This window comes from Gastrolobium bilobum, unplaced genomic scaffold (genome assembly GCF_033153095.1).
Source record: "Gastrolobium bilobum isolate Gb01-03AN ecotype WA unplaced genomic scaffold, APGP_CSIRO_Gbil_v1 utg31211, whole genome shotgun sequence".
Lineage (NCBI taxonomy): Eukaryota > Viridiplantae > Streptophyta > Magnoliopsida > Fabales > Fabaceae > Gastrolobium > Gastrolobium bilobum.
The window spans coordinates 1-14,326 of NW_026897142.1; the positions used below are offsets into that span (position 1 = coordinate 1).

Below are 14,326 nucleotides of genomic sequence, written 5' to 3' on the forward strand. Positions count from 1 at the left end.
TTCTTCTGTTGCTTCAGTTGTATTGTGCAGTAGATCTCCTTCTAATGACTCCAATTCCATCAGTGGCTGAAGTATTTCATCAACTGTGTCTATCACTGCAACATTGATCACATCAACCTTGAAGCAATCTCCTCCGTCGGAAGGATGTTTCATAGATTCAAGAACATCAATTGTTACAGTTTCATCATTAACCCGTAACATCAACTTTCCCTGCTCCACATCAACCAAAGCTCTTGCAGTGGCTAAGAAGGGTCTTCCCAAAAGTAATGGGATTTCAGCATCCTCTTTCATGTCTAAGATGACAAAGTCTGCAGGGAATATGAATTTATCAATTTTTACCAAAATATCTTCAATGACTCCATCTGGCCTTCTGGTAGATCTGTCAACTAACTGTAGTGAAACTTTTGTCGGCTTTAATTCATGAATCCCCAGAGCCTTGCAGATGGATAATGGCATAAGGTTAATACTAGCTCCCAAGTCACATAACGCCTTTCCCACATCAATGTTGCCAATTTCTATGGGAATGCTGAAACTTCCAGGATCTTCAAGTTTTGGAGGCAACTTTTTCTGAATTATAGCACTACACTCTTCCGTGAACGTCACTGTTTCACATTCTTTCAGTTTACGTTTCTTCGATAAGAGATCTTTCATGAACTTTGCGTAATTCGGCATGTTCTCCAAGGCTTGAGCAAATGGAATATTGATTTGTAGCTTTTTGAAGATATCAAGGAACTTCGAATACTGCTGCTTTTTGATTTTCTCTCTGAACCTCTGCGGATATGGAATTTTTGCATAAGGTGAGAGCTCCAATGGCTTTTCTTGTCTTTCTTGAGCTTTCTTTTTCTCCCATTTGAACTCTTTCTTTTCAGGAACAGCTTTCTCTGCAGCAGGCTCTTTGTCAACTTCCTTCTCTTTTTCTTCTTCAATGGCAGATCCCTCAGCTTTCTTTTTCTCTACTGAAGGCTTAATCACAGGTTCAATTACAATGCCACTTCTAGTGGTAATGGCCTTGCAGTGTGCATTAGGATTAACGTCTGTATTACTTGGGAAGGTGCCTTGGGTTCTTTCGTTGAACTGCCTTGACAATTGACCAATCTGAGTTTCTAGATTCCGGATTGAGGCTTCTTGATTCCTGAATGAGGCCCTGGTTTCTTGCATAAAGGCTGAAGTGTCTTCCCTGAATGCATTGGTACTTTGAACATAGTCTGATGTGGTTTTGGATAGTTGTGCAAAGGCCTTCTCCCACTCTGATTGTTGTGGAGGTTGCTGTGGTGCTGGCATAGGAGGATTTAGCTGATGATTCGAGCTATAACTGAATCCTGGATGTTGATTTTTATTTCTCCACCCTTGATTCTGGTTATTGCCGTATTGGTTCCTCCCTGGGTTATATGGAACTTTCTGATCATGCCAAATTCCATTAACATCTGCAGTTTCGGGTGCCTTGCAGTCTTCAGTAGCATGAGCACCTGCACAAATACCACAAGTTATTTTAATATTATTAACAGAAGAGACTTGAGAACTGGTAAATTGCTTTGTGAGAGCATCTAGTTGTTCTTGTTGTTTCTTGTTAATTTGTAAAATCTGTTCATTCTGAGCTAAGATGGCATCATAGCCATCAAGCTTCATAATCCCCGCTCTTCTCTGTGGTACTGGAGCATTATCATACTCCTGAGAGGCTAGAGACTCTAGTAATTCCAAGGCTTCCTCTGGAGTTTTTGTTTTTAAGGACCCTCCTGATGCAGCATTCACCAATGTTCTTGTGTTCGGCGTCATCCCTTGGAAGAAGGTTCTCGCTTGCTCCCAAGCTTCAATGCCATGTTGGGGACACTTCCTAAGTAGTCCCTTGAATCTTTCCCATGCTTCATATAGAGATTCACTTCCTTTTTGTTCAAAAGAAGTGATATCCGCCTTGAGCTTTGCCATTTTCGAAGATGAGAAAAATTTGTCCAAAAATTTGTTTGCCAAGTCGTCCCAGTGGGTGATGCTTCCTTGAGGTAACGATTGCAACCATCCTCTTGCTTCGTCTTTAAGTGAACAGGGGAACAATCTGAGCAAAATAGCATCCCGAGACACCCCATTCATCTTCAAGGTATCATAATATAGCAAGAAGTTTTCCAGATGGATGTAAGGGTCTTCCGTGCTTCCTCCGGCAAATTGGTCTTTCTGAATTAATTGTAAAAGTGCCGGCTTGAGTTCAAAGTTGTTAGCATCCACGTTTGGTCTAACAATACTCGCCGTCTGTGGAACTCGAGCAGGAGTCATGTAATCTCCCAACGTTCTCGGAGGTGGTGGAGGTGCATTGTTGTCTCCCATTGCTTCTTCTCTTGGTTCTGTTGAGCTTGAAGCTTCTTTCTCTTGCTGTCTTCTTTCTTTAGCAAGTTTTCTGTTTCTTTTTGCTGTTTTCTCTATCTCCGGGTCGAATTGCAAGGAATCGGTGTCAACGGTACCTCGCATAAACCAGAAAAATAGATTATATAAAATAAGAAAATAAAACTGAATTTAAATAATAGAAAATTAAATAACAAAAAATAAGGTCCAATCTAAAGAATTAATAGCTACTATTAATGTTGAAATAGTAATCCCCGACAACGGCGCCAAAAACTTGTTGCTACTCACGGCAAGTGCACCGATCGTACAAGTAATATATGATTAAGTAAGAGATCGTTCCCACGAGGATTACGGTTCAAGCACTAATTCACTATCGCAAACTTAGTTGGACAATCGAAAGTGTATTTGGAAACAGGATTTGAATTGCAAAATTAAAATATTAAATATTAAGCTAATTACTTGCAAGAATTAAAGACAAGAAATTAAAGATGTGATTTAACTAATAAAATAAAAACGTAGCTAGGGGTTCGATTTCCTTTAATCTCCTTATTATGATTCGAAGTCCTTCTTTACGTTAACCGTCCTTAATATCAATCTAACCAATTCTTTCGCGTGTTATTAGAGCTCAATCCCTTGTTACCCTAAAACCTTTACAAACTTGAAAGAACCCTAGTTCCCCAGTTATTCCCCAAGAATGCAAGCATTAAGTTCAAGAATCTTAAGGTTACGCAAATTCTATGTCTATCCATAGAATCATAGCGTTTACGATGAAGTTATCAGATATGGATCACACACCAACATCCCTATTGTCATGCATTTACCGATGATCATTATATAAGATTCAAGCCTATATAAAGCATTAAAAACAGATAACTTCATTCATGATAAAAAGGAAAATTAACGTACGAATTATTCAAAGCATAATAAATCGACTAAAATCCATCTAACCCTAACTACTTAAAGAACTAGCCGGACATGGCAAAATCAAGAACAAAAGAAAATAGAAAAGCTCCCCCAAACTCCATAAGTGATTGGTGGATCTTCAATATCTCCAGTGAACACTTGACGTTGATCCGTCTCTGCCGCTCACGAACATGAATCTGATGTTTCTCCGCGTTCCTTCAGCCTCCAAGCACCCAAGAGTTGTTTAGCAATCTAAAAGTTATGTATTTCTGGTCCCCAATGGTGTTTAAATAGGTCAAGAGTTCGTATTGCAGTAGAAAACTTGAATGGGCCTAAGTTGGACTTGTCTGGGCGCTTAAGCTTGTGAATGGGGGCTTAAGCTCCCACTTCTAACAACTTGATAAGATCTTCAATCTTATTGTTTTCACCTTGATTCATCTTCTTTTCTGATTTGATCTCTCTTTATCTAAATCTTCATATTTGAATCATTTGTTATCAAATCCCTTTAAAAATAACAAATATATTAATTAGTTCCAACAATCAGATAATGTTCATGATTATCATTTTAAAACTCTAATTTTTGACTTGTTCAACTAGATAATTCATATTATTTTAGTCCATTAAACAAGATAAACTAAAGGTTTATCATTCATCAAACACGGTTCTACCATATTTTGTTCATCCACCAAATCCTGTAAAGAGCGCATTAGTCAAGAACCATCATTAGTTTCCTGCAATAATAACAAGAAGACCTGGAAGTGGACTCACATGTGAATGTGCTTCATGTAGAGGGATATCCAATGGACTTGGACATGGACATGGCCTAATGATTAGTTCTGAATGTGTTGGTGAAATAGCTACTGATGGAATCTCTAAAACAGGAACTTTTTCAACAAATTCATGTTCTGCCTCAAGTGATTGTTTGCTTTTTGTCTCCACAGAAATGAACTCATTCGGTTCACTGTCATCCTCTTGTTGATCAGTATTGAGATGTGAAGAAATCAACTCACGCCAGGATGCTGCTTGAACATCAGGCCCAACTGGAACGTCTTCAGTGATTTCTGCAATTGGATTTTGATTGATGGTATCTTTGTTATCAGAGTCGTCTTCATCAAGTTCATCAACCTTGTGGATGTCTTCCCACATTTCAGTAACCATGTCTTCTTCCACACGCTTCACAAAACTATCCCAGCCAAATTCTATAATAAAGTATTATAGATCAACAACTCCTTCAGCCAGTAACTCATAAGATTTTTCATATATTTTTTAAAAGCAGTAAGGGGCCGTTTGGTACACGGATTTTTTTTCAGATTCTCGAGAAACTGAAATTTTTAATATTTTAAATTTTCAGATATTATCGTAAACTGAATGTAAAAATCATATTTTTAAAAATCGAGATTTCCGAACAAATAAAAATTTATCCTGTACCAAACGCCCCCTTAAAGTTATAAAATTATTTGTCTATCTTTACATGATAATTAAAATTATTGCATAATTTTTATCTTTCATATAAGAATAGAGCTTCTATTAGTTAATGTGTAAACTTCTATTTAAGAGCTTGAATTGTTTATATACTTCAATCAAACTGTTTAAAATTTTAAAAATGTTCAAGACACATACATGGAATGTGAAGATATATCAATAACTTTAATATATCTCAAATAATAAACAACTTCTTTGTTTTTAATTATTAAAGAAAAACTCTACATAGATATTTATCTCTAAGTGCTTTGTGTGTAAAGTTAATAAGTTTTATGAACAGTTTAGTATATCCATAAACATAGAGCGAAAAATTTTCAGATAAATTTTATAAGAATGGTTTCGCAAAAATTATAGAGAAAATCAACTATAAAATCAATTCCATTCCACTTACTATATTACTAATGGTTTAATCTTAATTCTTTTTGTATCCAATGATTTAGGTGAACTTTTTTTTTTTTTTTTTTTGGTAGACAATTTAGGTGAACTTTTATCTCTAAGAAAATCAGTATAAATTTTTTTTGTTCTTGTACTGATATAAGTTAATCCATCCCTCAATTAAAATCACATATTTATAAATCTAACTTTTTTAAAATGTTTGTTAGAATAACTTGAGACAATACCCACATAAAAAGGGATACACATATCTATACTTCATAAATATATTATTTGTGACACACTTGTATTAATAAATAGTTAATTTTATAAATGTTAAATTTCATAAAATTAATTGATAAATTGAAAGTTTGTTAATACTTCATTGCATTATATGTTTTTTTTTTTATATGCATTATATGTAATTACGTATATAAGGGGAGAGTTTATCTTAATTAATATTCTATATAAATTCTGATAAAAATAACAAAAATAAAAGCATAACTTTGTCCAAAATTTTGCAAATACTCCATGATACGGGTTCAGATTTGGAAGAAGTCGCCATGACAGAGATATCAAATTTTGAATTATGTTTCATATAAAAATATTTGTCCTTTTAAAGGATGATCCTTTTAGTTAAAAATTGTGTATTTTATTTAAAATTTCAATTAAAAAAAAACATTGGAATAAAAGATTCTATATGTTGTTATGATTTACTGTGATATGTTGTAACCTGTAGTTTGTTAGGATATGTATAACTTAGTCCTATTGTAATTAAGTGTAGTTACTTATCTTTAGGAAGTTGTTTTACTATTTGGTAACAGACTGTTTGGTAACAGCCGTAACAGCCTATTCTATTTAAGATACATTGATGTACAGTTTTAAATCAAAGGAAATACTATCAATTGATACCATTTATCATGGTATCAGAGCGATCCCTTGTTAAAAAAAAAAAACTTCCGCAACGTGTAGACTCTGAAAACAGTGAGCAGGAGATAGCTTCTGTTGAAGATGGCCAATGAAAACAGCAGCAGGTTGAAGCCATCAGACCCTGGATCACCATTCTATCTGACTGGATCAGATAGCCCAGGGATTCTTTTAACAACCGTTATGCTGAGAGGAGAAGCCAACTACGAGAATTGGAGCAGTAACCCACAAGGAGGATTCCATGCAAAGCCATTTGGTGCACACGCAGCTCAAACGGAGGAACCACTAGAGCAAGCAAATGCATTCGCCGTTCTGACACCTGACGTGGTGACACAATTGTTATCATTGGTTGACAACCCGCAACGCTCAAAGGACAAATTAAATCGTAAAGATTCCCATTGTCACTGGCTTATAGATAGTGGTGCATCACGCCACATGACAGGGGTATTGGAATTGCTGGAGAATGTTACAGATGTTGAACCTTTGGCAATCGGTTTACCCAATGGAGCTATTACTTATGCTGTGCAACAAGGATCTGTTTCGTTTACTCCTTCTTTTTCATTATCCAATGTCTTATTTGTGCCAAATTTAAAGTGTAACTTGATATCTGTATCTCAGTTGGTACGACAACATAATGTTGATGTGGTATTCACTAATAATAGTTGTGTTTTGCAGGACCGCAAGCTGAGGACGGAGATTGGATTGGGTGATCACAGGGATGGTGTGTATGTGTTTCGACCAAGCCAAGCAGCAGCTTTAACAGTTCGCTCCAGTGATACGCAAGAACTTTGGCACAAGCGGTTGGGCCATGCATCATCCGAAGCACTTTCTCTGATTCCTTTTTCTAGTAGCATTCGATTTGGCAATGTAAACAATAAGGCATGCGATATTTGTTATCGTGCCAAACAAAATCGATCCTCGTTTCCCATTAGTGATCGAAAGAGTAATAAAATTTTTGATCTTCTTCATTGTGATACATGGGGTCCTTACCACACTTCCTCTTTCTCTGGTGCTTATTATTTTTTAACGATAGTCGATGACTTCAGTCGTGCTGTTTGGGTTTGTTTGATAGGTGACAAAAGTGAAACTTTTGGTGTGTTATGAAAATTTCTTTTAATGGTGCAAAATCAGTTTAATACAACAGTTAAGAGTATTAGATCAGATAATGGAACTGAATTTACTTCCAACAAGATGATTGAATTATTCACTGCCAATGGTATATTTCATCAGAAATCCTGTGTTCATACGCCGCAACAGAACGGTCGGGTAGAACGGAAGCATAGGCATATTCTAAATGTGTCTCGTGCTCTTTTGTTTCAAGCAAACTTGCCAATCAAATTCTGGGGAGAGAGTGTGATGACAGCAGCTCATATTATTAATAGAACTCCCACAAAGCTTCTCAATGGCAAAACTCCTTATGAGCTTTTGCATGGATCTGTTGCTGATTACAGTCACTTAAGGATATTTGGCTGCCTATGTTATGCGGTGACACAACCAAAACCTACAAACAAATTTAGTCCACGGTCTAGGCGGTGTATGTTTGTTGGTTATCCTCATGGGCAGAAAGGTTGGAGAGTGTATGATCTTAATACTAAGGAATTCTTTGTGTCACGAGATGTCAGTTTCCACGAAGATGAGTTTCCTTTTGTTGCTATAAGTGTGCCTACACCTAGCCCATCATTACCTACATTTATACCAATAGATTCTAATGATTCTGCCAATCCAGTATCTCAATCAACTTCAAATGATTGTGAGGCAGAAGTGCAGTTGGAAGATAGGGGGAGTGTCCATCAGTCTGAAAGGGAGCCGAATGAAGATTCTACATCAAATGCTGATCAAGTGCAAAGGAGTGAGGATCCAGCTCCTGCTCTCGTACAAAGGAATGAAGATTCAGCTCACGAACTTGTGCAAAGAAGTGCAGAATCAGCTCAAAACGATTCTCTTCGTCCAGCACGCACACGAAGGCCTCCGTCCTATTTGAGTAACTACAAATGTAATCTGATTGAGGCACATACATACACTCCCAGTCTCACCTCTTCTAGCTCCACCTCAGGTATACGGTATCCAATTGCCAACTATGTGAATACTAACAATTTTTCTTCAAAACATCGAGTTTTTGTTGCTGCTATTGATGCAGGTAGTGAACCTCGGTCATTTAAAGAAGCAATGACCAATGATGTTTGGCGTAAAGCTATGGCTCAGGAGATACATGCACTAGAAGAAAATAATACGTGGACTATCACTGATTTACCTGCAGGCAAACATGCCCTTCCATGTAAATGGGTATATAAAATTAAATATCATTCCAATGGTAGCATCGAGCGCTACAAAGCAAGGTTGGTAATTGCAGGTAATCATCAAGTTCCAGGAGAAGATTTCCATGAAACTTACGCTCCTGTAGCGAAAATGGTGAGTGTTAGAACTCTACTCTCGGTTACAGCTGCAAAAGGTTGGTACTTGCACCAAATGGATGTTCATAATGCGTTTCTTAATGGAGAACTGGACGAAGAAGTGTATATGCGCATACCGGCAGGCTTTAATCAAGGAAAAGGAAGAAAAGTGTGTCGTTTGCAAAGGTCGTTATATGGCTTACGACAATCTCCCAGGAATTGGTTTGCAAAGTTGAGTTCCTCACTTATTAAATACGGTTTTGTTCAATCCGAAGCAGATCACACTTTGCTCACTTTGAAGCGTGGTTCTACCTTCTTGACCATACTAGTCTATGTTGATGATTTGGTGTTGGCAGGCAATGATTCCCAAGCATGTCAAGAGGTTAAGATTTATCTTAACAAGTGTTTTAAAATTAAAGATTTGGGTCACTTGAAATATTTTTTGGGCATCGAGGTTGCCCGTAGCAATGAGGGTATCTTCTTGTGCCAACGAAAATATGCATTAGATATCCTCAAAGAAACAGGTTTGTTGGATTGTAAACCGGTTTAGTTTCCAATTGAACAGAATCATCGCTTAGCTCTGGCAGATGGACCTGACTATGATGATCCAGGTCGCTATAGAAGAATTGTCGGCAAGCTAGTGTACCTTACGATCACTCGTCCTGATTTGAGTTATGTAGTGCACACTCTTTCACAGTTCATGCAAGCTCCAAAGGAAGCACATTATGAGGCTGCCATTCGGGTACTAAGATACATCAAAATGAATCCTGGCCAAGGTATCCTCCTTTCTTCCAAAAGTGATCTCAAAATTCATGCTTTCTGTGATTCAGATTGGGCCAGCTGCCCTTTAACTCGCCGGTCAGTTTCTGGGTTCTTCATTATTCTTGGAACCTCACCTGTTTCTTGGAAAACAAATAAGCAACTCACTGTCTCACGCTCCTCAGCAGAGGCTGAGTACCGCTCCATGGCTGCCGCGACAGCAGAATTGATATGGTTGAAGTCTTTTCTTGCTTCACTTGATGTTATCCATGATGATCCTATGGAATTATGTTGTGATAATCAAGCCGCTATACATATCGCGGCAAATCCTGTGTTCCATGAGCGAACTAAACACATTGAAATTGATTGCCATTTTGTCCGGGAAAGGTTGGTTTCTAAGACGATTCGAACTACTTTTGTTCGTTCTCATTTGCAACTCGCAGACATTTTCACCAAAGCACTTGGTCGTGTTCCATTTCTTGCCGTTCTTTCCAAGTTAGGCATTTCATGTCTTCATGCTCCAACTTGAGGGGGAGTGTTGGAATAGAAGATTCTATATGTTGTTATGATTTGCTGTGATATGTTGTAACCTGTAGTTTGTTAGGATATGTATAACTGAGTCCTATTGTAATTAGGTGTAGTTACTTATCTTTAGGAAGTTGTTTTACTATTTGGTAACAGACTGTTTGGTAACAGCCGTAACAGCCTATTCTATTTAAGATACATTGATGTACAGTTTTAAATCAATGGAAATACTATCAATTGATACCATTTATCAAAAAACCTCCAACATTCTTCCCATAATTTTCACTGTGTATTTTTTTTCCTCACTTAAAATGATTGCAAGCAATGTAATTATGTAGAGAGAGCATGTCAAGCTTTTTAAAAAAATAAAATAAAAAATACAGTATATAATAATATGTACCTGTATATTTAATAAGCCGCTGAACCACGACGATAGTTACCGTTGAAGTCAAAGAGAGTTTTGCACATTTCTGCATGAAAAGCCTTTTTGCAGTCTGAAACTCAATTCCCCGGCAGAGGCTTGGTAGTTTGACAAGTATTGCAATTTCCAGATTTGGAAGCTCAATTTTCTGTTCACATTTGAATACTTCCTCTAGCTCATACGCTTCTTTTATTATCACACTCTCTAGCTTGGGAAACTCTTTAGATGTGGAGACATGGAAGACACATTTCAACTTATTGCATTTATTTACCACAAGCAATGCTAGCTTTGGGAAGCATGTCTTTCCAGAGGGAAAATTTGAACATCTCTCATTCTCCTTATCCTCTTCAATGATATGCTTTAATTCTTTGCATTCTGTTATCATTAGTTTCAGCAATTGTGGTAGGCATCTTAACATAGAAGCAGAAAAGATTACTTCCAATTGTTCACATCGCGCAATTGCCAACTCTTCAAGGTTTTGGAGGGTACCAGAATTCTTGGGACCCACAAAAATATATGTCATCTGAGACAGATCACCCAACTGAAGTTTTGCAAACCGTAATAAGTGCATTTGTTGTTCACTTATTTCTTTCGAGTCATTCACCTTGGGATTTTCCATACTCAGAAAATATTGCACGTCCCCACTCAAGTCCTATAACAAATAAACAAGAAATAATCAAATAAATAAAATTAGCATTTCACTCATAATTTAATTTTTTTTACAAAATGATATATATTAGCAATAATTATGATAGTAATATTTTTATATTATAATTTGAAACAATTTTTCCTTTTTTTTAATCCATATTTTTATTATTTTTCAGAATTAATTATGCATACACCTTAATTTTTCATATCCTTAGATATTTTTCTTTTAATTTCTATTTTTAAAATTTTATCCTAACTTATAAATATTTTCGCAATACAAGAGATACTGGTGTTACAATGATATTACCAAAAATTACCTGATAAATGAATGAAGTTAAATAAGGCCCTGTGCATTTCTTTTCTAATGAAAAAACTATGAAAGAGAATTACAAATCATGGCTTTAAGAATCATAGTTTAGCTACTAAGAAAATTACAGCTTTCATTTGAAAAGAATTACATTGTCATAAAAAATAAGTAACTTGAAAATGAACTAATTAACTTTTAACCTAGAATCAAATTGTAAGGCTTCTTTGATATCTTGAAATCTTTTCGGTTACATGTTGACTTACACGAAAGAAGGATAGAGTCTGTATACTTCCAAATGACATCAATATTTTATATAATTTCACCTATCGTCTAAAACTTTTAAAATAATTAATATTTAATTAGCAATAAAAATTTTAGGTAATTTTGAATCAAAGTATTCATGTTTTAAAATGGGTTGGGACAAATTACTAAATGAATCTCTATGAGATTGGATTGAACTTTAAGACTACTCTAGTGGTTTAACAATTTGAAAATCATTTCAATTGACCTAAATACTGGTTCAACCTGTTATCAAAAAATAAATAAATACTGGTTCAACCACTTAAAAATTAGTTTAACTGATCGAGAGAATAGCTTCACTTGGATCCCACATTAGCCTAGTACATTCCGAAAAATTAATTTTCTTTTGTATTATCTAAGATTCAATCTCATGTAGCTAAGATATAAGAAACATTCTGAATTGCTAGATAATTCATTGAGTTTTTTCATTCCAAAATTTGCCAAATTTTCCAAAACTTCTGCGATACAAAGACTTGCTTTAAATATGGTTATTGGAAAAATTGCCAAAAAAGGAAATCCTATTGCATACAACAATACTTTAACTGTAAATCAGAACGTTAAAATATTTAGTTTAATAAGAACTCATTTTAATATATGGTTTTGCTTGCCGCAACCTAATATGTAATTATATCCTTATTTCTTAAAAATGCTTTTAATTTTAAAATTAGTGAAATGAGTATTGTTTTACTTTTTTGTTAAATTAACCATCATGCATCCTTAATGTTAACTCAATTTGTCCACGTTCTTTAAATTATAGGAGATGGTTATATTTACCAACTTTTTGTTTCCAAACTATACTATGTACTCTCAAAAGTACACTAGGTTACACTATGTATTTCTGAAAATACATAGTGTAATTTATAAAACTTTATAAAAAAAAATTTGTAAACGAATTATTCCCCGTTATATGGAAACTAAGAAGCTCTCTCAACTATCACATTACTAAGAGTTTCATATTCTTAATTATTCGTCACAACCTATCTTTTTATATGTTTTTTCAAATTCTTACTTTAACATTAACGGTATAATTATATGGTCGGTTCGATCCCACATTCGTTTTTCCCATCTTCCTAGATATTTAATTAGCTCTTTTCTAGATTTTTATTTTGTAAATTGATTTTTAACATATTAATAACAATTGACCAATATAACCTTACTTTAAAATTTATTTATCGATTTATCTTATTTTGAAATCTATACATCAAACCATCCTATTTTCATAAAAGTTGATTAATTACTTTTCCTTAAACATGGTATACGTGTTAAGTATACGATGATGACATATGTCAAATTTGTGGGACTAACATAATAAAAAAAAGGCCATTGTTCTTGACTGTTGTCAAAATAAGATGAATTAATAAAGGGAAGGTTATATTTACAAATTTTTTTGTTTACAAACTACACTATGTCTGACCGGTAATACACTTATAAGTAGAGTATTATCGGTCAGACATAGTGTAGTTTGTAAGTTTGTAAAAAAAGGTTTGCCAATATAGTCCTACTCATTGATAAATATTATTTAGAGCATAATATATTAGTAAAAAATTTTCGAAATAAATCCCTAAAATTGCAATATGTTATTCTTTGATTAAGATTGAAATATTACAAATAGCAAAGATTTATGGAAAGAGGGGGTACCTTGATAGTTGTGCTACCCAATTCTCTTGAATCAAGAATGGACAAATCACCAATAGATTTAATGTTAAAGTGTGAACATTCACTGAGTGTAAAGTCCGTCAAAAGTGGGAGGAACGTTGGGCGATAGTTTTCAGAGCAAATGCCGATTAACTTTGGCAGCTGGAGAAAGTAGATATATTTATAGATTTCATTCAAATCTTTACTAACACCGTACATGGGCTTTTGCAAGGATATTAAGGCTGCATTCCACTGTTCCTGGCGTTGTTCGCCCTTTAAACGGCTAGCAATAATAGCAACTGCAACTGGTAACCCTTTGCATTCTTTGACAATTTCATGTCCCATGTTCACCAAACCTTTAGATGTATTATTGTTTATACAAGCATGCTTTTCGAACAGGGTCCATGCCTCATCCTCTGGTAAGAGCTGCAGTTCAATTATTTTGTCACATTCCAATGAGCGACATGCCCTTAGATGACGTGTGGTTAGAAGAACTTTGCAACCTCTTTTTGGAATCCCTATTGTTTCAAAATTGATATGCTCCACAGTATTTTCCCATACATCATCCAATATTAGAAGAATTTTCTCACCTTTGGTTAATCTGCTCTGTAGTAATTTGGGTCGCTCTGATTCAGCCTTATCCTTCAATTCTGATGCTAATCCCAAGGGTACAGCAATATCATCTTGAATCTTTCTTATGGCAGGAGTAGATGACACTGTAGTATCGATGACAAGATCAAATTGTTTTGATTGCTTGAGTTCCTGACCCACTTTTAATGCCAATGTTGTCTTGCCACTGCCACCCATCCCTTGCAATCCTATTATATAGTTGTTGTCATCTGTCAGTGCATCCAAAAGTTCTTTGTATTTCAACTCTCTGCTTTTAAAAGAGACGTAATCTTGGGAAGAATGATACTCAATGCCCGGAAGATGAGGAGCGAGTCCTGTAATATTCAAGGTTTCAATTTCTTGCATGATTCTTCTAATATCCTCCGTCTTATTGGCCAGTTCCTTTCCCCTACTATATCGCCATATGCAATTTGGACACCATCCAAAGAAGCATGTATTTTTTGTTCTAGTGTCTTCTTGAATGAGCTCACCAGCTCGCTCTTGGCAAGAAGTAACATCAGCTGGAGTATCTTGTGCGCTTCTTCTGAGCTGATCAACATGTTGCCCCACAGCCTTCACTTTTGCTTCCAAATTTCCTTTTTCCTTTTCACAGTCTGCAGCAATGGATGTGAAGCAACATATATATCGTGCTTCTCCAATTGCCCGGTCCATCAATTTCTCCAAACCCTTCTTTGCCAATTCATTCGGGATATCCGCCAT

The 14,326-nt window shown here is 35.5% G+C and overlaps 2 protein-coding genes and 1 non-coding gene across 3 annotated transcripts; 1 reads left to right on the forward strand and 2 right to left on the reverse strand.

The window, feature by feature from the left end:
* Window positions 1–12: 12 nt before the first annotated feature.
* On the reverse strand, window positions 13–1,773 carry LOC133304492 (uncharacterized; the record flags this gene model as incomplete). Its single annotated transcript, XM_061504535.1, has 1 exon — window positions 13–1,773. A coding segment is annotated over exon 1 (1,761 nt), but the record flags the coding sequence as incomplete, so codon positions are not given.
* A 37-nt stretch (window positions 1,774–1,810) lies between these two features.
* On the forward strand, window positions 1,811–1,917 carry LOC133304499 (small nucleolar RNA R71). The gene has a single exon (XR_009750608.1). It is a non-coding gene; the product is annotated as a small nucleolar RNA R71 (small nucleolar RNA).
* A 7,911-nt stretch (window positions 1,918–9,828) lies between these two features.
* On the reverse strand, window positions 9,829–14,326 carry LOC133304479 (disease resistance protein SUMM2-like). The gene is made up of 3 exons (XM_061504520.1): window positions 13,001–14,326; window positions 10,127–10,759; window positions 9,829–9,867 (listed from the first exon to the last, which is right to left on the reverse strand). The coding sequence occupies exons 1-3, from the start codon at window positions 14,324–14,326 to the stop codon at window positions 9,829–9,831; spliced, it is 1,998 nt and encodes a 665-aa protein (XP_061360504.1).

Bases quoted from the DNA above. Each gene is read 5' to 3' on its own strand.
- LOC133304479 (XM_061504520.1), bottom strand. From the start codon at position 14,326: ATGGCGGATATCCCGAATGAATTGGCAAAGAAGGGTTTGGAGAAATTG. The intron at 10,760-13,000 runs GTACCCCCTCTT...TATTTGTTATAG, and splicing joins TGGGTAGCACAACTATCAAG to GACTTGAGTGGGGACGTGCA. The intron at 9,868-10,126 runs GTAACTATCGTC...TAAATAGAATAG, and splicing joins AACTCTCTTTGACTTCAACG to GCTGTTACGGCTGTTACCAA.